General features: G+C 40.4%; 1 protein-coding gene across 1 annotated transcript in view; it reads right to left on the reverse strand.

The window, feature by feature from the left end:
• Nucleotides 1-5,235: 5,235 nt before the first annotated feature.
• The window catches only part of FTCDNL1 (formiminotransferase cyclodeaminase N-terminal like), a 28,148-nt gene continuing 10,991 nt past the window's right edge, over nt 5,236-22,392 (reverse strand). Inside the window, 4 exon segments of the mRNA XM_059395468.1 lie at nt 5,236-5,280; nt 5,282-5,414; nt 5,416-5,440; nt 21,400-21,411. Coding sequence (XP_059251451.1) covers nt 5,236-5,280; nt 5,282-5,414; nt 5,416-5,440; nt 21,400-21,411 — 215 coding nt within the window.

Here is a 22,392-nt window from a genome sequence, read left to right on the forward strand (position 1 = left end):
ACGGGTTGGTACCACACTTAATTGCACACGGAGACTTTCATCTTCCATCATCCCCACTAAATTTACGAGCAAACCCAGAAGATTACGAAAACAGGTTCTTTCAAACCAGGCGCATTCGGGACGCCTGGGTGGCTCAGTCGGTTAAGCGTCCGCCTTCAGTTCAGGTCATGATCCCCGGGTCCTGGGATCGAGCCCCACATCCGGCTCTCTGCTCAGCGGGGAGCCTGCTTCTCCCTCTGCCTCTGCCGGCTGCTCCCCCTGCAACTGGCTTATTCAACACCAAGAACAGTGCCTGATGCTGCACTCATTTACGGAGCAAAGTAAGCAGAGGCAGCTCTCAGTTACCCGCTTAAATAACCAGATGGAAGTTCGTATTCCAAGACGTACGAATTCCCTCCACCGTCGATTCCCAAGGCACCATATGAAACTACAGCTCAGAGAATTGTCCTTGTATTTTTAAACATTGATGAATACAATGTACCATTCAGGAGTGTTTAAATGACCTCACAAATGTTTAGGGTTTTAAAATATATATGAATAAAGTATTTATTTATAGACCTAAAAGTATCAACTCTTACCGCTTTGCCCTTATTTATGTTCCCTATGAGCCAGCCAACTACAAACTTTTTAAAAGGAATTTGGCTTAAAAGATTTTGTGTGTTTGGCACTAACTAAGGCTGTTAATCATTTCTGAACTCATTCTTTTTTCTCTTCTGTTTATATTATTCTTAGGGAACTTCAAAACAGAGACCTGTTCCCCTTATAAGTTCTGCCTTCGTTCAGGTACGATGTAGTACAGTTAGCTAGAAGTGTTCAGCTGAGAGCCCCGACCACTTCTATTTAATTTCTTAAGGAAAAAATAAATAAACACAGCAACAACGTAGTGAGGCTTTTCTGCTTTATTGGGAGGAGTGAAAAAAGAAATGCTGAGAAGCACTGATATAACTAAAAAAAGTTACAAAAGTATATAAAATCCTTCAATTTAAAAATAGGGAGGGGGGCGCCTGGGTGGCTCAGTGGGTTGAGCCTCTGCCTTCGGCTCAGGTCCTGATCTCAGGGTCCTGGGATCGAGCCCCACATCAGGCTCTCTGCTCGGCGGGGGGGTGGGGGGGGGGGGGGGGGGGGGGCTGCTTCTCCCTTCTCTCTGCCTGCCTCTCTGTCTACTTGTGATCTCGCTCTCTTTCAAATAAATAAATAAATAATTTTTAAAAATTAAAAATAGGGAGGGAAATTGCCATTTGGGGGGGCTAAATACACTGAAAAACAAGATAACATCTACCCTAACGACTAACGTGTTATAAATTCTACTTCAATAGATATTACGGTAAAAAATTAAAGCGTTTACTCCTTCCCACATAAATGTGTTTTTAAGGGAGAATTCATGCAAGTACAATAACCTAAGATTTCAGTTGATCATATCTCTTAAATTTAAATTACAACTAGTTTGTGAAATATTAGAAACTGTTTATCCACATCCCTTATTCACTATTCCTCCTTGAATCATTTTCTTTTTCTGCCATTAGCATCTGCTTTGAGCCTCCTAAATGAGGGGTCTCTTGATGAACAACTGTCTGCCTAACGTTGGCAACCCTTGGAATGTTCAAGTTTTTTGCACAAACTAAGATCTCTACCCCCTATCAGGAGATAGTAGCAAAAAAAGACATGGGGATAAAAGTTGTGCTTTTTCCTTCTTACCTTGAATCTCCCATCTAACCCAAACTGAATGAATGCACTGAAACCCAGGTCTTATAAAACTGACCACTGCAAAACCTTAATAATCATCCTTTATGAAGATGATAGAAAATGATCACAAAATTGATTTAGAGACATTTTTAAAGTAATTTGGAAGCATTAAGAATTTTTAAATGTTTTTCTTAGAAATATGTGAGATAAAATACATGCACATTTTACAACAGTGAAATCCTACTGTGCATCGGACTTCGTATCCTCTGACCTTGACACTAGCTACTCCTTCCTGGGACTCCTCATATCTCCACATGTCTAACAGTCTCACCCCTTCAAGTCTTTGCTCCAATGCTGCCTTCACAATGATACCAACTTTGGATTATCCCTTTTTTTTTTTTTTTGAGATTATTTATTTGAGAGAGAGTGCATGAGCAGAGGGTAGGGCAGAGGGAGAGAGAGCGAGAATCTCCAGCAGACTGAACGCTGACTAGGAAGCCCAGTGCAGGGTTCAACCCCACAACCTTGAGATCATGACCTCGGCGGAAATCAAGAGTCCGCTGCTTAACTCACTGAGCACCCCCGTATTATCCCATTTAAAATCATGATTCACTTCCATCCTAGATCTCATGATGATGCCCCTTATTCTGTACAATTTTTTTTTTCTTTTGGCTACACCACCTACCATTTTTCTATCACACTATATAATTCATTATTTATTAAACGTGTTATTTATCGTCTGTCCCTTCACTCCCTCCCCACTGGAATATAAATTCTTTGAGGGCATATAAATTCTCTTTTGCACACTGATGATAGTGCCCGGCACATACTAGGTACTTAATAAATATTTGTTGCCTTAATGCATTAATTACAAATTCTCTCTCTACATTGTACTGTATTTTCCATTTCGCTAAAATTTCTCCAAAAAATTCACACTTCATTGCTTTTTCAAGGGCCTTTCACATGGGTATGCTATAATCTGTTTAACCATTCTCAAATCCTGAACATTTACTGTTTTCAGTATCCACGGACATAAATAATGCTTTGACAAACACACTTGCATGGAAGTACATGAACCTTTTATTATTTCCCTGGGATCTAGCACTAGAGCTGGAATTCCTGCAAGGCAGTTCTACACATTTTGAGAGCTGTTGATACATATCACTGACTCACTTCCAGGAGGGTTTTTTTTATACTACCATTAGCAGTATGAGTGCCTCTAGCTACATCTTTCCCAGCACTAAACACTACCTTTAAAATGCCATCTTTAAACATTTTGTGCCAATTTTGGCATCTTCAAGTTTTAACTTGGGATTTGCAGATGTTGATGAAATTATTCATGTAAATCACAGCTCTCTGTGTGGAGTAAAATAAAGCAGAAATTAGAAATCCCGAATGGCTGTCCATTTCAAATCAAACAATGTAAACAGGTGTGGATGAAGTAGAGACACAGATTATCTCAACTGGAAGCATTCTTTCATGAGATGGAGAAGCAATATCCATTTTGGTTTAAACAGTTACAGACCAAGTTTGTTCCTAGAGACTTAATGTGAACACTGAATTCAGATTCACTTTTACTATCAGGTTATATAGTCTCAGGAAACAAACTGAGGGTTACTGGGTGGGGAAAAGGACAGGGTGGCTGCAAAATGGACACTGGGGAGCGTGTGTGCTATGGTGAACGCTGTGAAATGAGTAAGACTGACAATTCACAGACCTGTACCCCTGAAACAAATAATATATTATGTGTTAATAAAAAATTAATAAAATTTTAAAAGAGTATGTAAACCTCAAGTTATATTTAATAAAACAAAGGTAACAGCTGTTCAAAAAAAAAAAAAAAGAAAGAAAGAAAGCTCTTCCCAAATACTGATGCCTTCATTCTCACTGCACTACAAAAACAAGAATTAAGTTTTTCAAGGGTTTGCTTAACCTAATACTAAAGCCAATTCTTCTGTCCCCCAATACTGGTAACCCCATTTCTAATTCCTGTCCACCTGACCAATCCAGTTACCTGACATCACAGTGACTTGGTCTGTGGTGTGATCCCTTCAGTCTTCAGTGAACTCCAAAAACCAGGAAACAGATTTCTTAAAGTTAGAAAACTTACACTTCTACATTTGTGAGACAAATTGTGGGAAAATATGTGAGGTTCAAATTGGCAGGGAGCAATCAGTTTCTTCCTTCTTTGAACAACTAAATACTGAAAAATATTTATAATCACTCTTTAATAAATCTCTTTACAGTGGATTTTTTTTTTTTTTTAATGGCCCTTTAGGGCACTTGTGTGGCTCAATGAGTTGGGTTCGTGCCTTGGGCTCAGGTCATGATCTCAGGGTCCTGGGATGGAGCCTAACATTGGGCTCCCTGCTCAGTAGGAAGTCTACTTCTCCCTCTCCTTCTGCCCCTCCCCCCGCTCATGCTCTTTCTCTCTCAAGTAAATAATAAAATCTTTTTCTTTTTTTAAATGGCCCTTTAGTATCGTATCTGGCACTTAACAGACATGATTTCGACTTCACAGTGTTATGAGGGAGCTACAAGGACTATGTCCATTTTATAGATATGAGAACTGAGGTTTAATGAGATTAATGGCAAACACACGGCCAGGCCAAGATTTGAGCACAGCTTCACAGCCTATACTTTTTTCATTGTACTTCTCTACTTGATTGTAGATACCATTTGTTTGGGAGCAGAATTCTGCCCAAGGCCTGTATGTAACCGCAGCAGAACTGTGACTCAAGGAAATGTGCCTGCCTGCCTCTTGCTCCTTGAGTATCTAGTATTTTAATAACTGCTAGATAGGTAATAACTACCAAAATATTACCTAATGTGATTGAATTTGTGACCCCACAAAAGATATTTGAGAATGGAAGAATTAAGACTCAAATAAACAGCACTGTGCTGGAGACACGCAGGGAATGGGCCCTGGGGTTTGGGGAGGGGCACTGTCTTCTCCTAAGGTCCCCCTAAGCGCAGGGTCCCTTCAGGTCCCTCTGAAGCAGCAGAGAGAGGCAAGAGTTGATGAGATCCGAGGGAAGAGAGAACACCTTTCCCAGGGTCTGTTCTCTCTGCTCTAGGAGCCTGCTGCCTAGAAAAGCTTTTCCCCAGGGCGGCTCTAGAACTGATTTCAAGCTGTAAGCATCGACGTGGTCAACCTAGATGTTCAAGGACTGGAAGATTTTTCTGCCAGCTCCAAATAGTATTCTGCGCAGGTCCCCAGCCCTCAAGTGTCCCCATCACACCCCAGGGTACCCCCTCAGACCCGCAGACACAGCAGCAGGGCCCCAGGCACCCTCCCCCCTGTAAGGAGCTGCAACCATTCTCATCACTGGCCATGCTGCAGGGCTCATTAAAGATCCTGAATATCACCCTTGGGGCCTCTCATCAAATATATGGCCAGGGCTTCTAGCCTCCCCCGTCAGCTTACAAAGGCATGGGTGAGAGTAAAAGCCAAGAGAAGACCCCCCCCCCCTGATTCAAGGAGGAGCCCCCAACCATAAACCTTTCTGCTGACATGAGAGAGACCAAACGAAGGGGACCTCGGGATGCTGATTAAGTTTCAAAAACATACTGAGAACCTGTTAAACCACATCTTTGCAAGGGCTGGTGCTGCTTCCAGGTCAGATTCAAGAGCGCTGAGATGCCTCTTCCTAAGCCAGTCTAGTAGCTTCCTTCTCTACACAAGAACAGACTCCTCAGACAGGTTTCTCCTCTCAGTGAGGAGAAACACCACAGCCAGGGACATGCAGGACCAAATTTTAACAAAATTAAATTGAAATCAAACCCAATAAAAAAAGTAAGGCATATAATTTTTACGGTGATAAAACATATGTAACATAAAATCGACCATTTTAACCAATTCTAAGACTACATTAAGTACCCATCACTGTGTAACCATCACTGCAATACCATATAATTTATATGATTTTTAAAAGTCAAAGTTTGGGTATAATTTATTTTCCCTTGAGGTTAGTCTCATGATAAAAGTGTGTCTTTGTCCAAGGAGGCTAAGATCTCTAACCCATTACAAATCTAGTTTCCCATGGAAAATTCATCACAAGAACTAATGAAGTCGGTGCCTTCAATTTGTAAGCAATTTTATCACAGCACCAAGTTGTGTATATTGTTAAGAAAAATAAAAGTTAAGGGTAAAAGAACCAGATCCTCACTGGCACCTCTAGCTACATGTGCTATTAAATTTAAATTTTTAATAAGTAATTGGAAAGGAAAAAGTGAAACTGTCACTACTTGCAGATGACATAATATTATATAGAGAAAACCCTAAAGACTATATCAAAAAACTATCGGAACTAATAAACAAAATCAGTAAAGTTGCAGCATACAATAATACACAAAAAGCTGTTTCATTTCTATACGCTAATAATGAACTATCAAAAAGAAAACAGTCCTGCATCAAAAAGAATAAAATACCTAGGAATAGATTAAGCCAAGGAGGTAAAATGTACATTGAAAATGAGACATTAATGAAAGAAACTGAAGACAATACGTAAAAATAGAAAGCTATTCCACGCCCACGGTTTAGTAGAATCAACATTGTTAAAATGTCCATACTACCCAAAGCAATCTACAGATTCAGTGCAATCCCTATCAAAATTCCAATCACATTTTTCACAGAAATAGAATACACAGTCCTAAAATTTGTATGAAGCCACAAAAACCTTAATAGCCAAAGAAATCTTGAGAAAGAAGAACAAAGCTAAATCCACCATGCTCCCTGATTTCAAACTATATTACAAAGCTATGGTAATAAAAACAGTATAGTACTGGCCTAAAAACAGACACATATAGGGAACACAATAGAGACCCCAGAAATAAACCCGCACATATATGGTCAGTTAATCTAGGGCAAAGGAGCCAACAACATACAATGGAGAAAGAACAGTGTCTTTAACAAATGGAGCTGGGAAAACTGGACAGCCACATGCAAAAGAATGGAACTAGAGCACTATTTTGCATCATACATAAAAATCAACTCAAAATGGGTTAAAGACGAATGTGGGGCCTTCAGGTGACTCAGCTGGTTGAGTGTCTGACTCTTGGTTTCAGCTTAGGTCATGATTTCATGGGTCATGGGACTGAGCCTCAACAGGCCCAGCACTCAGCAGGGAATTAAAGATTCTCCCTCTTGTTCCCTCCCCCCACTCACAAGCACACTTTCCCACTCTCTAAAATAAATAACTCTCAAAAAAAAAAAAAAAAAAAAAAAAGACTTGCGTGTAAGACCTGATACCATAGAACTCTTAAAAGAAAACATAGGTAAGTTCCTTGATGTAAATCTTAGCAATGAAACCAAAAGCAAAAGTAATGAAACCAAAAATAAAGTGGGGCTACATCACACTAAAAAGCTCTGCAGAGCAGAGGAACCCATCAACAAAATGAAAACATAACCTTATTGAGAGGGAGAAAACATTTGCAAATCATGTATCCCATAAGTGTCTAATATCCAAATTAAATAAAAAATTCATACAACTCATAGCAAAAAAAAACAAATTTAAAAATGGCAAACGATCTAAATAGACGGTTTTCCAAAAAAGAGTTACAGATGGTATGCTCAACATCATTAATCATCAGGGAAATGCAAATCAAAACCACAATGAGAGATCACCTCATACCTGTGAGAATGGCTATCATCAAAAAAGCAAGAGGGACGCCTGGGTGGCTCAGTGGGTTGAGCCTCTGCCTTCCGCTCGGGTCATGGTCCCAGTGTCCTGGGATCAGGCCCCACATCGGGCTCCCTGCTCGGCGGGGAACCTGCTTCTCCCTCTCCCACTCCCCCTGCTTGTGTTTCCTCTCTCACTGTGTCTCTCTCTGTCAAATAAATAAATACAATCTTTAAAAAAAAAAAAAAAAAAAGCAAGAAGCAACAAGTGCTGGTGGGGATGTGGAGAAAAAGAAACCGTTGTGAACCGTTGGTGGGAATGTAATTTAGTGGAGTGCTCCCTTTGGCAGCACATATACTAAAAGTGGAATATAATTTAGTGAAGCCACTATGGGAAACAGCATGGAGGTTCCTCAAAAAATTAAAAATAGAACTACCATATGATACAGAGATTCCACTTCTGGGTATTTATTCAGGGGAAAAAAATGCAAACACACTAACTTGAAAAGATTTCTGCACCACCCCACCCCCCCATTTATGGCAGGACGATTCACAACAGCCAAGATGTGGGAGCAACCTAAGTGTCCATCAGTGGACGGAAGGATAAAGAAGTGGTGTCTGATACACGCACACACATAGTATTTTTCAGCCATTAAAAAAAAGGAAATCTTCCCATTTGCAACAATGTGGATGGACCTTGAGGGCATTATGCTAAGTGAAATACATCAGACAGAGAAAAACAACAAATACCATATGATCTCTCTTATATGTGGAATCTAAAACAAACACCAAACAAACAAAAAACGAGCTCATAGATACAGAGAACACACAGGTGGTTTTAAGAGGTGGAGTGTGGCAGAGTGGGGAAATGGGAGTCAAAGGTAAAAATAAAAAATAAAATTTAAATACATAAATAAAATATAACTAAAAATTAAGTTAAATGTGGCACTCGCCACAAGTCAAGTGTTAGTAATCACACATGGCTAGTAGTCTCCTTATTGGACAGTGCAGACAAAGAACACTTCCATCATCACAGAAAGTTCTACTGGATAAACACTAAACCAGCTATTCTGTAAGGAAGTCTCATATTTCCACATTGCTGGAGGCTACTCTGAAAGACAGCTTGTTTTCATCTTCTTCCTCCATTCTTTGTATTTGAATTTTATCTCTAACCTTATCTTCCCAAGGCAGATTACAGAATTCCTTTCCCATTTTTTCTGGAGAACTCCCCCCCTCCCAGGACTTGTTTGCTGCTGATGGCATCTTTTTATGGGTCTAACTACAGTCCCCTATAAGCAAGGACAGAAATAACATACACGGGTGTGTGTGATGTATAAAATTTGGGTATTCAGAGAATGGATGGCATTGCCTTGGGGTGCCAGGAGTGTAGGCCTTCTTTATTCAGAGGTACATTATAGACCATCAGAGGCTAAGGTGGGTCTCTAGCCACAATAAGCATAGGGAATCTGACCAATTGCAATTTTAGGGTTTGCTACTTATTTTCTATTTCTAAGGTAGACTGCCATGTTGATAGGAGGAGTAAACTGTGGAGGAAACTAAAAAAACATTTTGTACCCCTGGGTTGTATGAAGTCTTGGGAAATGGTCTTTCTTAGAGTCAGGTTGGGAGTCTAGCACTGGAAGCCCATGATGTACACACCACGAAGAAAATCTCTGAAATTTACTAAGTGATCTCTGCTTCTTTAACTCTATATTAAGAAACTACAGGATGCAGCTGGTGGGTGGGGCCAGATGCCTGGGACACATACAGCCAACTGAGGTTTAGGGATGGTTCTTTGTTTGTTTGTTTGTTTAAGATTTTATTTATTTGACAGAGACAGAGATCACAAGTAGGCAGAGAGAGGGGGGAAGCAGGCTCTTTGATCCCAGGACCCTGAGACCATGACCCTCCAAAGGCGAGGCTTAACCCACTGAGTCACCCAGGCACCCCAGAGGTTTAGGAACTATAAAATAATGTTTAGGTGGTTAGTTAAATTCTCCCCTTAAATCTGGAATGGCAGGGGGTGGGCATGGCAAGAACATTTAGGAGAGTTAGGATATTAAGGCATCATAATATCTGACAGCTCTCCAAATTGTTCTGATCACATGTACCTGCTCCAACATAACTCAGAGTGACTCACACTTCGGGGTCTGCAGAAGCCTAAAACACAAACCGTGAGATCTGAAGTCTCTCCTACTAAATAGTGTGACATATTTTCTGGCTTTGTCCAGGTCTCTGCCTCTCCAGGCTGGCACCTCCATTTGGAACTATAGTTCTGGAGCACTGCATAAGTTTATAAAGCCCAGAATGTCTGCAAAGAAGGAATTCTGGAGCCTGGCACCAGGTCAAAGCAGTGGGAGATATCTGCAGTAGCAACCCCCAGCTGTTAGCCAGCAATGGGGATTCAAGGACAGGTATGCATTTGGTTTCGTGCAAATCACACATGCTTTTTCGAAGGCAGAAGATACCAGTTTGAATACCATTTCTGCTCCTAATAACTATTTGGGATCTTGAACAATTCAACTTCTCTGTCTGTAAAATTTAAAAAGAACAAAAAACAAAACAAATAAACAAACAAAAACATGTTTTAAAGCTTCCTCTAACACACCAACTCCTTATCTAGAAATCTGGCAATTAAAAGGAATAGGAGGTGCGCCTGGGGCGCCTGGGTGGCTCAGTGGGTTAAAGCCTCTGCCTTGGGCTCAGGTCATGATCCCAGGGTCCTGGGATGGAGCCCCGCATAGGGCTCTCTGCTTGGCAGGGAGCCTGCTTCCTCCTCTCTGCCTGCCTCTCTGCCTACTTGTGATCCCTGCCTGTCAAATAAAATCTTTAAAAAATAAAGAAATAAAATAAAAGGAAAAGGAAAAAGCATTTATCCTGCCTTTCCTGTATAAACTGTGTTTCAGGATAGCTAGATAGCCTGAATTAAGGAAAGAGTTTTTTTTAACAGAAAAAATCCAATTACTAAATGTGCAAGTAATGAAATAATTAGAAAATCATCATTTTACAGCCCTTAAGAAATAATTGCTTCAAACAAAGATCATCAATAGACGAAGCCCTCATGAAAAGCTAATTAGGAACAAAGGCAATTCATCTTCGCATCATCAGAACTGAGATAACTAGACATTATCACTCCTGTTGCAGTTGACTATAGAGCTCTCAGCCTATCTTCAAAGAATTTTTGCCAAAAAAAAAATAATAATAATTGAACTTCAAATCAATCAAGCCTCTAAATCTAACTTAATGTTGATAAAAAATATATAAGAGATAAATACACAAATTAAATGATACCACAAGGGAGTAAACAGATTCAGGACAACTGACCCAGTTTCTGTAACCAGTAAAGGCAGGAAAAAGGGGGGAGGGTGATGCCAGGGGCCCTGGTCCAGACCAACACCAGTAGAGATACAATGAATCAAGGCTGGGTGTGAATCTGGAGATCCAGATTCAATTAAGCCCATCACACGAAGGCATGTGCCCAGAATATACACGGGATACTAGATGGTACCAGAGAATTCTAATTTTGCGGGGTGTGATGACACTGGTTATGTAAGAGCACGTCTGTAGTGTTTAGCGACATAAATTCAATACCTAGGGGTGAAATGACATGGATCTTTGGAACTTGCTTTAAAATGCTTTACTAAAATCAAAGGAAAAGAAAAGGGGAGGAGGAAAGGAGAGAAAAATAAAGGAAGTAAAGAGAGAAAAAAAAAGAAAGTAAAGAAATGACTCTATAGAATGAATAAAGAAATTAAGCTTAAATAAGCTAAGAAAAGCAGCTGGCATGAAGCCCGCTGCACGGTAGTCGGGAGACACTCGCTTCCTTTCCCCTTGGCGAGCCCACAGCACTGTTCTGAATTCTGAAAGTTCTGAATCCCTTCCTGGACTGCTACGTCCGCACTTAGAAACCCCCGAATATTTTGTCAACGCTCCTCTTCCATTATGTCTTCTCCACAAAATCAGGATGGAAGGAACCCAACTTAATTTTTGTTCTTTAAGGAAGCCGGAAAAGGAAATATTTCATTATTCAAGTACAATGAAAAGACAACCAAAGCCAAAATGATAGTAATAGAGCTAGTATGCTACACTCTTCATATTCAAGGAAATAACATTTGTGTTTCTAATAATTGCAACTTAAAAGCCCACGGCAGGTGGATATTTGTAATTTTGCAGAGAAGTAAATTTAGATTGCCTGTATTTTAATTTTAGAAAAGCATCAAATTTAGTCAGAAGCTTACTAGCAAGTTATTTTATTTGTGATATAAATTACTTATTCAAAAGAGCTAGTTTTAATTTTATCATTTTATTTTCACAATTAATCTATGTTAAAATCATCCCACATAACTTCAACACTCGCATCATGCAAATCGAACTGGCCTTTTGCAGAAGATAAAAAATCTGAATACTTCAAGCTCAAGCCAGTGGGAACCCACTCATTGGTTTTCAGGTAAGTAGGTTATTATTTAAAATAACAGTTTTGTGTGCATTTCCTGTAAATGCACCTCTCCAGTGGAGTCAAACGTTTCCAGAGCAGGGACTTTTAGTACTCATGATGAATCCCCAAAACCCAGAACATTTGAACGAAAAATCCCTGCTTCCTATTTGTGCTCTCCATCCACTGAAATTCATTTCTCTCTGTCTCTCTCATGTTCACAGAGCATTTGACAGCTTTTATAGGACGTGACATCGAACCTAATCTACTTGTATAATATAGTTAATTGCAGACCTTAGTAGGTTTTATACTCCCTGAGGCAGTGCCTTGTAGTTGATCAACATGTGTTGGGTTGAATGACTTGAATTTGGTTCCTAAGCGCTTTGCAGGCATTGGATACTGAAGAATGGGGTCCGTTCCAAACACACAAAATTACAGTAAGGGGTCACTGCTCTAACAAAGCAAGAAACCCTGGGATCCATTTTCCAGCATTATTCTCATGTTTTCCAAGCTGGCCTCAGAACACTAGTCCCACCAGCAGCCATCAAAGTTACCTGTCCCTGTGGGCTGCCCGAACCCAGTAGGTACTGTCAGGCAAGGCAAACGTCTGAATCACCTTGTGCAGGAAGGGTATGATGCTATCGTGCTGGTCGTGAAGCAGGCAAAGCAAAGCTCCGCAGCTTCCTAAATAGTGCTCTATTAAGAGACCAATTTTATTTTCATTTTTCTTCCTTTTTTGACAATCTATTCCCACCATCGTTAAGAGTTCTGATCTTTCGAGGCACCTGGGTGGCTCAGTGGGGTAAAGCCTCTGCCTTCAGCTCAGGTCATGATCCCAGGGTCCTGGGATGAAGCCCCACATCAGGCTCTCTGCTCAACAGGGAGCCTGCTTCCCCCTCTCCCTCTGCCTCTCTGCCTACTTGTAATCTCTGTCTGTCAAATAAATAAATAAATCTAAAAAAAAAAAAGAGTTCTGATCTTTCAATTCTCACTAGTTTTATTTTAAGAAGGCTGAAAAATGACAGTATTTTTTCAATGTATTTTACCCCTCATTGTTGGATCGCCTTATTTACTCAAAAATGATTTGGGGCCATTTCTCCACATGTACATTTGTCACTTTTAGTCTTAACTTCACAGACGTCTATGAGTTTGCTTATACATTACAATGAGATGTACCTCCATGCAGTGAGAAGCTTAAGCTTCATATTCTTTTTTTTTTTTTTTTAAGATTTTATTTATTTATTTGACAGACAGAGATCACAAGCAGGCAGAGAAGCAGGCAGAGAGAGAGGAGAAATCAGGCTCCCTGCTGAGCAGAGAGCCAGATGCGGGGCTCTATCCCAGGACCCTGGGATCATGACCTGAGCTGAAGGCAGAGGCTTTAACCCACTGTAAGCTTCATATTCTTAACAAAATACTTTTCTCTGAGCCTATAAAAGACATAAGTGTGGCTGAAACGTACTATTTAAAGAGAAGAAACAATAAAGTTGCATGTAAAGACATTAGTTAAGAATCTGCTTAATTAAATGGATATGCCTACCTTATACTAACACACACTTCAGGTTTACAGTGGTATTTAATATTGTCCTTTTCCCTTCTGCTTTTGTTTCTTTTAGGAGCAATTTAGGACTATTGGCATAAATGGAGTTAAAATTTAACCGTTAAAGAGACTTGCATTTCAGCAACTCGAGGAACATAACTGATGAGCTCAGTTTTGTTATATTTTCGATAGCAGTCAAAAGGCACAACTAGAAAAAAAAAAAATTCAGGTCTGTCATTCCCTCTCCTCTATGAATAGATAAATTTTCCTTTCTGTGACCCATGGTATGATGTGTGGTTTATAATCATTGTTTTTTTTTTTAAACCAGAACCCTAGTGATACTCAAACAGGAATCAAATTTTTTCATAAGCACATAGCAATCAAAGAGAGTATTTTTTTCAACCCTGTCACCTCATACCCAATAACAAGTAAAGGGAAAGAAGCACAGAATCTAAAAATTAAACTGGGTGCTAGACTTGAAATCTTACAAGCGTCTTCTAGTTTCGGTCTAGCTCTCTTAATATAGCCAAGAGTTTTGTTTAGTTGATTTTTTATTTATGTATTTTTTAATGAGAAGGAAAAAAAAAAGATCCTCTACCAGAAGCCATAAAAAACCTCTCAGATGGTAAAACAGATAGCCCTAAAAGTTTTTGCCTAAACTCACACACATGCCTAAAATAAAACTGGCCCATTCATCTCACTACAGTCCTTCGAAAGAGAAGTCAGATGAAAATACAGCAGAGGAGGGTGATGCCGCCCAGCTTCTAGTTAGGAGCAGACTAGGAAAAATTATTCTTAGTTCAATCCATGGAAGGGGGGCAGAAATTTCTCTCTTTGCAATTCAAGATTATTTTAAAGATAGACCATTTCTTTTCCAATATCTTCATCAAACAGAGCTGTTAAGAATTGTCTCCCAACCATCCATCCCCAAAGAGCACGAAGCTCCACAGTATTCACCCCAGATGCTCGGCTTTGAAGTGTGAAGCTGGGACGTCCCCCTAGACTCTTCAGCCACCATCAAAGTCATCTCATTACGCCCAGCGCTGAGAGTTAAAGCATGGGGCCCTAACTGCTCCAACACAAACACTGCATTAACAAAGCAACCACAATATTCCTCCCCCACATGGCTAGAACTTGAAGAAATTTTTACCATATGTACACATGCACGAGATACGAGAATTTATTATGCTAGAACATCATCGAGAAGTACATGAAACATGCTGACTAGAACTGGATGTTATTCTAAGGGACTGGAAGAAAAAATAAAATGCAGCTGATCTTTATGATGAAAGAACAGAAACATTGGGCTGAAAAATGAGATCAAGTACAATTCCTAAATTGTATTTCTACTGACACTTTCTGCTGCCTGTTCTTTCCTGAAGTAGCAAAAAACAGTTTCGGGGGGGGGGGGCGGGCGGGGACAAAACTCTACTGCACATCTCTGAATGCTACTGTTCTCTCGGCCCCGTTCATTTCTACAGGACAAATAAGCTTGCAAATAATGATACACTGATAAGAGCAACTATGATTCAAAGTGAACAGGACCTACTAAGAAAAAATAATTCCACTTTTATCTCCTAAGTTGTCAGTTTTTCACTGGCATGGCGGTAAAAAAATAAAGTGCAAAGAAAAAACTTGTTACATGCTAAGGAAATGAGATAAGGAAGAAATGAGGGTCAATACTGACTGATTTTCATGTAAAAATTAATCTGTGAAAATATTTTAAAATGTTTGTACCTAATGGACTCCATTCTTTTAGAGAAATTCTTGCATATGTACACAAGAAACACTATTCAAGAATGTTCCCTGCTGCATTATTTGTAGTAGGGAAAACTGAGAAATAATCAAAGTGTCCACAAATAGAGAAATAAGTAAAATGTGATACCTTCATACCATGATACTCTATAGCAATTAAAAGGAATAAACTAGAAGTGTATGTAATACCATGGATAGATTTCTAAGATACTTTACTGAATAAAAAAGTTCTAGCTTGATAGCATTTGTATTACAAACATACACAAGCAATATTATACTGGGTTTACGAGTATACACATGTGTGTAAACAAAAGCATGGGGAAATTTCGGAATTTCGGAATTCAGAGTGCACAAAAAATCCTCACATCCCAACCTGGCAGGGGTGGTCCAGGGCACCAGGAATGGGGATGATGGTCAGAGGTAAACTTTAACCTTACATGGAACACATGAAATTTTGAAAAAGAGAATTAATAAAAAAAAAAATGTCCTAGGCAAGTTCTAATAAGTAAAAAGTTGTGAGGATCCTTCATTCTTCTGCTGTCTTGATAGAAAAACATGAGGAAGTTTCTTAATATTTCCAGGTCTGTTTTTCAGCTATAGAATGAAAAAATTCACCTCTCCTCTATCTTCATTGTAAGCGTGAGAATTACATGCCTCCAAACTCTTCATATATTATGTACTTTCATGGAGAAATAGTATCCGTGAAAATATAGAGTATATTAGTAGTTTGGGGCTACATGTTATATATATATTCACATCCAAGAATTTTGTTATTTCTTCATATGTGACATACACTTTCACAGAGACGTATATTCAAAAGCTTGTTATTCCCATGTAGGGCATATGCTGAGATAATTACCACTTTGTGCAGACATGGTATCACTCATTTAAAGAATTATACTTTCCTGAGTGACCTAGCATATGTTGCTTACACTGTGTTCAGTAATACGAATGTTTTCATCTGTCCCGTGTTGTTCTCTAATTGGTTCGGGTACAGACCCCATGGCCCCATCTTTCTTAGGGAAGGAACCCCATTACCAGTCTCTGATAGTCACAACATTAACCACGGTAAGTGGAAAGGTAACAGGCACTCCAGTACTATCTGGATGTGCACAAACACCTCTTCTTGTAGCTTCATATATTTGTCTGAAACAGGCACTGAATAGTATTTTGCAAAGAAGAACCAACAGGAAGAAGCTGTCTGCTATAGAACTTGGAATTTTAGCGCTGAAAACACTTTAGAGATCTGCTCAAGAGGTTTTCAAACATCTTGTCCTGCAATCCTTTTTCTCAAAAGGCACCTTATCTGAAATCCTGCTAAGACAGAAGGGAGACCAGGGATTCGTTCTCTTCATGGTGAAGGGCAATTGCTGGGCCGCCCTGCTCAGCACCCTGCTCCACAAGGCCGCAGAGAATCACGACAAGCAGTGACAGATTCTTACTGGTGGGAGGCAGTGGACCAGGACCTTTACAGACAGGTGTTATTTCTCATAATCCTCCTGGCGGGAAGATATTGCTCCCCACTGAATGGAGGAAAACCAAAAAAAGACTATAAAAGAGACTAAAAAATTTTCTTAGCATCAGCTGGCAAATAAATAGCAAATCTGAAATTTGAACTCAGATTTATTCAGCTCCAAAATCCTTACTTTAACCACTTATGATTTGGATTTCCTGTCTCACCACCCAATGTGATATAATCCTTTAGCTCAGGCTGATCAAAAATATACAGCACATATACACACATACATAATGCATATGTGGGATAGAATCCGGCCTTCACCTCCTTAAGACTCCTTAAGAGCCTCGCTCTTAGTAAGGACTTCCCACTCTCTTTCCGGGGGCTAGTGAGAAGCTGGGCTGCCCCAAAGTAGAGTTCAGATGGGACACAACAAAGCCTTGGGAGTGGCTCCTCGAGAAGGAATCCTTCTGCGGGTCAATATATCATCATTGTGCAATTTACCTTTAATATAAAGCCTACTCCCCACGACGGCAAGGAGTTAATCTGGCTCATCCACCCCAACAGTGCTCCCCAATGACAAACAAACAGTCTACCTGAGTAAGTTTGGCTTCCTTGTGCATGTCTGGCTCCCACACATCTTCTGGCCACTGGTCATACTCAACAGCCACTCAGTCATCGCAAGCCTAGCCCTAACTCTCACCATGTACCCTCTTAATAGGTCAATTCCTCCCAGTCCCTTTCCCACACAGTCCCTCGGCTCTTTGCCACTCTCATGGGGACCCTATGTCTACCTCTTTAAATCTCCTTTGGGGGGAAAACATTTCTTGCTCACTACTGACATTTCTTCCACATGGAGAGAATTCTGCTGGTCTTGCTGGCTGTTATGACTTAAATTGTGCCCCACCCCAAATTCATACGTTGAAGTCATAGCCCCAGGAGCTCAGAATGTAACTTTATCTGGGAATAGGTCCACTGTAGATAAAATTAGTTAAGATGAGGTCATATACAGGAGTACGGTGGGGCCCTAATCCAATATGACTGGTGTCCTCATAAAAGACAAATTTTGGGAGCACTTGGGTGGCTCAGTAGGTTAAATGCCTGCCTCTTGGTTTCAACTTGGGTCATGATCTCAGGGTCCTGAGATCAAGCCCCATGTCAGGCTCTGCACTCAGAAGACAGTCTACTGAAGATTCTCTCCCTCCCGCTCTGCTTTGGCTCTCTCTCCCCCTCCTCCCCACGCTCTCACTCTCTCTCTCTCAAATAAATAAAATAAAATAAATTTTTTTAAAAAGAGAAAGAAAGAAATTTAGACATAGACAATATATGGGAAAATGACATATGAACATGAAGAGGGCCATCTAAAAGCCAAAAGGAACAGATTCTACCCTCACAGCCCCCAGAAGGAACTAAACTGACACCTGGATCTTGGACTTCTAGGCTTCAGAGCTGTGAGATAACAAATTCCTGTTGTTTAAACCACCTGGTGTGTGGCACTTTGTTACTGAAGCCCTAGGAAATAAACATTGGCCTTGCTCCTCCTAAATTTCATTCCCCGGTGGAGAATTTGGAAGAGACACAGGTTTGCACATGCATACCCTTCCTCCATCTTCCTTCTGAGGAGCTAGCTGCCAGCAGGAAACACATATTCTGGTCTACTCTTCCTTACCAAAAGCTTTCCAGGGACAGGCCTGTACTGTCCAGTGCTGCTGGTGGCTGGCTGGATGAGTCTGTCTAATTCTCTGGTCAAGTAAGCTCAGCTGTCAATGTTAGTTTCATCAGTATTAACGTTAGTATTTCCTGGGCGCCTGGATGGCTCAGTCGGTTAAGCATCTGCCTTCAGCTCAGGCCATGATCCCAGGGTCCTGGGATTAAACCCCACATTGGGGTCCCTGCTCAGCAGGGAGTCTGCTTCTCCCTCTCCCTCTGCCTGCTGCTCCCCCTGCTTGTGTTCCCTCTCTCTCTGTGTCAAATAAATAAATAAAATCTTTAAAAAAAATAAGATCAGTATTTCCCTTTCTCATCTCCCTTTCTTTAGTGACAAACTGGTTCAAAATTTTGGAAGGGGAAGAGGGCACTATGTAAAACGAACACCCTCCTTCCAAACCCAGGCCCCAGTCCTCATCTTCTTCTGGGCAGGGAGTGAGGTGGCCTCCTCCCCTGTCTTTCCTATTGCAATGGCATAAACTTCATATACAGCTTTTCCCAGGCCTCTGCTTTAAGTTGTCAAAAATTCAAACACAAACACTGACAGCTACTTCCTTCTTTAATTTTTTTCTTTGCGAGGCAGGGGAAGGAGCAGCATGGGAAGGGAGAGAATCCACATCCAGTGAAGAGACTGACACGGGGCTCGATCTCACCACCCTGAGACAATGACCTGAGCCAAAATCAAGAGTTGGAGGCTTAACCAACTGAGCCACCTGAATGACCCCTGACTGCTACTTCCTCACTCCCACTATAAAAATTCTATACCCCTCAAGGTAGCAGATAACTCAGACTGTCCAGGAAACGGGCATGCATAGCCTATGGGGGAAAGAAGCACACAAAAAATTAATATCTCAATATATTAACTTACTGTATGTTTTTGGTTAATTAAAATTGGGGAATGAGCTTTTTAATATATGAATTTTAGCAGTCAAATAATAAATGATAATTGATCTAATTAGTAACAATGTCATAACCATATGTTGTCACTACTATTATCACATGCTCTGGGTCTCCTGAAGAAGCACATCTTTGCTTAACCAATGGAGAGCAGGTAGGTGGACTGGTGGCTCTATGAGTGTGTGGACAGACTTGGGTTGACATAGCTCATTTTACAGGGCCATCAGTGTCACTAGCATCACTATGTCACTTCTTCAGGATTTTCTAGTCCTAGTGACTTTGACATTGGGAGTCACTATAAATGCTAGGAAGCATGGATAAAAAAGAAAAGAAACCCAGGAAAAGAACTGCCAAGGTCAGGGGGCACCTGGGTGGCTCAGACAGTTGAGCATCCAACTCTTGACGTCAGCTCTGGTCACAATCTGAAGGTCATGAGATCAAGCCCCGACTGAGTCAGGCTCATGCTCAATGCGGAGTCTGCTTGTCCCGTTCCCCCTGCTCCTCACCCCACTCAGAGACATGCGCTCTCTCCCTCTCACAAATAATTAATTAATTAAATCTTTTTAAAAAATAAATAAATAAAAGAACTGCCAAGATTCGGGGACCTGGGCTCAAAAAGTTAGCTTTGACGTCAGTGACCTGCTATAAATTCCTTATTAGGTTCACATTCTCTGAAACACCATCAGCAATCACATAAAATCAATCTCTGGGTACTGTAAATAACTACTCAAAATCAGAAAACATAGAGTCCTTAAACTTTGAGAACCTCCCAGGGCTGCATTTACTAGTAAACAGTGAATGTTATAATGTCTCCCACAATGACCCATGGCATCATCATAAGTAACCTGAGACCCTTTAGAGGCGGGGTTGGAGGCCTCCCAATTTTTAACTATAAATCTTATAAGTGACTTCTAGATTAGGGAAGAATTAAAAGAAGTATGTAGTCAGGCAACAACGATTTCATGCACTCCACCCATTCATCCCAAGATTCTTACAAATATGGTCATTTTTTGGTCAATATTTGCAAAAAATCCTATTCAGTATGCATTAAGAGTGAAACAGAGGAGGGAGGGAGAGCCAATACAAGTGTGTGTTAACAACCAGTCATCATTGTGAGAAATGGAGCGTGGCCTTGCTGGAATGGGCCTCAGAATTGTCCATCTCAAGGACAAAAGATGAGAGTATGCATCTATCAGTTCAGGTCTCTCTCCTGGTCACAGCTTGTCCCATGGGATGTTAACTTGCCTGGACTTCAGTTTACCGTAGAGTCAAAGCACAAGAAAAGGATGCAGGTTTTTCAAGTATGGTTGGGTTCATCCCTAACTGCCATGGAAGAACAGATTAGTTTTTCTCACTTCTCCCACTTGGCCTTATCCTTCTTCATTAGTACCTCCGTTTACATTAGCCGATATAATCCTGTTGCATTTATTAAACCTATAGTAATCTGCATTTAAGAACACCCTGGTTACTCTCCTTTATAGTTAAAATGTGCTAAATCAATCTTAGTGTTTTATGTACTTTCCTAATGCACAATCCCTTGTTTTTTTTCAGTTTTCTTAAAATACGGTGCCAGTATCCTTAATATTCTCCAACTAAATGCTATGTCCTAAAACTGTGTTAACATATGCTCATAAAATGAACCACTGTTTTTATACTATGGCAATGAGGGCATTGCTGATGGTGGAGAGAATTATATCAGAACCCAGCATCTAAATTGACTAATCTCAACCAAATCCAGGGCTGTTTTATAAGACAATCTCCATAGCAACTAGAGAATCAGGGTAGAAAATGGAAGTGGAAAGTTGTGCCTGATTTGCCAGATCAGCCCATGTTTTGACAATCTGTAATAAGGTAATCAAAGGGTCTCAAGACTATCACACAAGTGTTGACATCGTGTGAATCTATCATGGCATGTGTCCTCCAAGTCATAAAAATACTCGAAAAAACATCTAACAAGGCTGATATTTCTAATCAAATCCATTAATGTTTTATCTATTTTGAGGTAAATCAAAAAAACAAAAATCAATCATGTAGAAGCTATTTCTTTAGTCATATAACTTACTGAGCTAGCACCTTATCTTTCCAGTCTTCTAAATAATGTCCATTTATATGGCATTGTACAAACATTATTCTTGATTAATGACATAAAACAAAAAGCAGGTTTCCATATCATTTATAAAATTTATAGCTATTGCCCAGACTTTTAAAGCTGAATGCTATGAGCCGACATGTTAGGTAAGCCCACCGTCACCAGCAAATCACTGGGAGAATTTGCCTGAGCACCTTCTGCCCTGACCCCTCCCCCACATCTTCACTCAGTCCTTCTCACGAAGATTTATGTGTGAATGGGAAACAGGGTCATGTTTCAGAAACACTGGCTCTCACATGTAAAAACAGTGAGTAAGGAAGAAGGGGAAAACATACAGAAAGCAGTATGACCCACAGCAATCCTTCAGAGAAAAATGCTTATAAAAAATTTATAAAAGCCCAGAAACTGAGACTAAATATTGTCAATATAGAGTTGGGACATCAGAAAAAAGAATACGTTCCTGTAAACTTACCATTGATTCCAAATTAGATGAATGACGTGTTCTTAGAATGATCCAAATTAACTGAAAATCATTGAGGAGAATTACAGAAGTAGGGACTTCCAAATAAAGATAAGAGTATGGACCTTATAATTATTCTCACTGCTTCCCAAAACCCCAGGAAAAAGATGGGAAAGGGATACTTTTTAAAAGCAAGGACTCACTCAAACAAATGGTAGAGAAATGGAAGAGGAGGCAATAGCACCAGAACTTGGAAAACAGATATAAGAGTCGTAGGTGAGGGGCGCCTGGGTGGCTCAGTGGGTTAAGCCACTGCCTTCGGCTCAGGTCATGATCCCAGAGTCCTGAGATCGAGTCCTGCATCGGGCTCTCTGCTCAGCAGGGAGCCTGCTTCCTCCTCTCTCTCTCTCTGCCTGCCTCTCTGCCTGCTTGTGATTTCTCTCTGTCAAATAAATAAATAAATAAAATCTTTAAAAAAAAAAAAAAAAAGAGTCGTAGGTGATTTAGCAGACCCAACGCAGCAAGAGGAAAAGCAGAGAAGAACCTGACTTATGGCACAGGCACTTGATAATGATCAGAAATGGCAGCCTCAGTTTGGAAGGAAAGATCAAGGCAAAGCTCAAAAACAGGGAGACTCGTGGAAAGTCTATTTAAGAAGCAGTTAGATGCTACCTGCCCCCCAACATAGAAAGGCAAGTGCCCTGCCCCCACCTTGGCAGAAGACACGAGAGACATCTGGCACCGAGGCATCTG

This window comes from Mustela nigripes, chromosome 3 (assembly GCF_022355385.1).
Source record: "Mustela nigripes isolate SB6536 chromosome 3, MUSNIG.SB6536, whole genome shotgun sequence".
NCBI lineage: Eukaryota > Metazoa > Chordata > Mammalia > Carnivora > Mustelidae > Mustela > Mustela nigripes.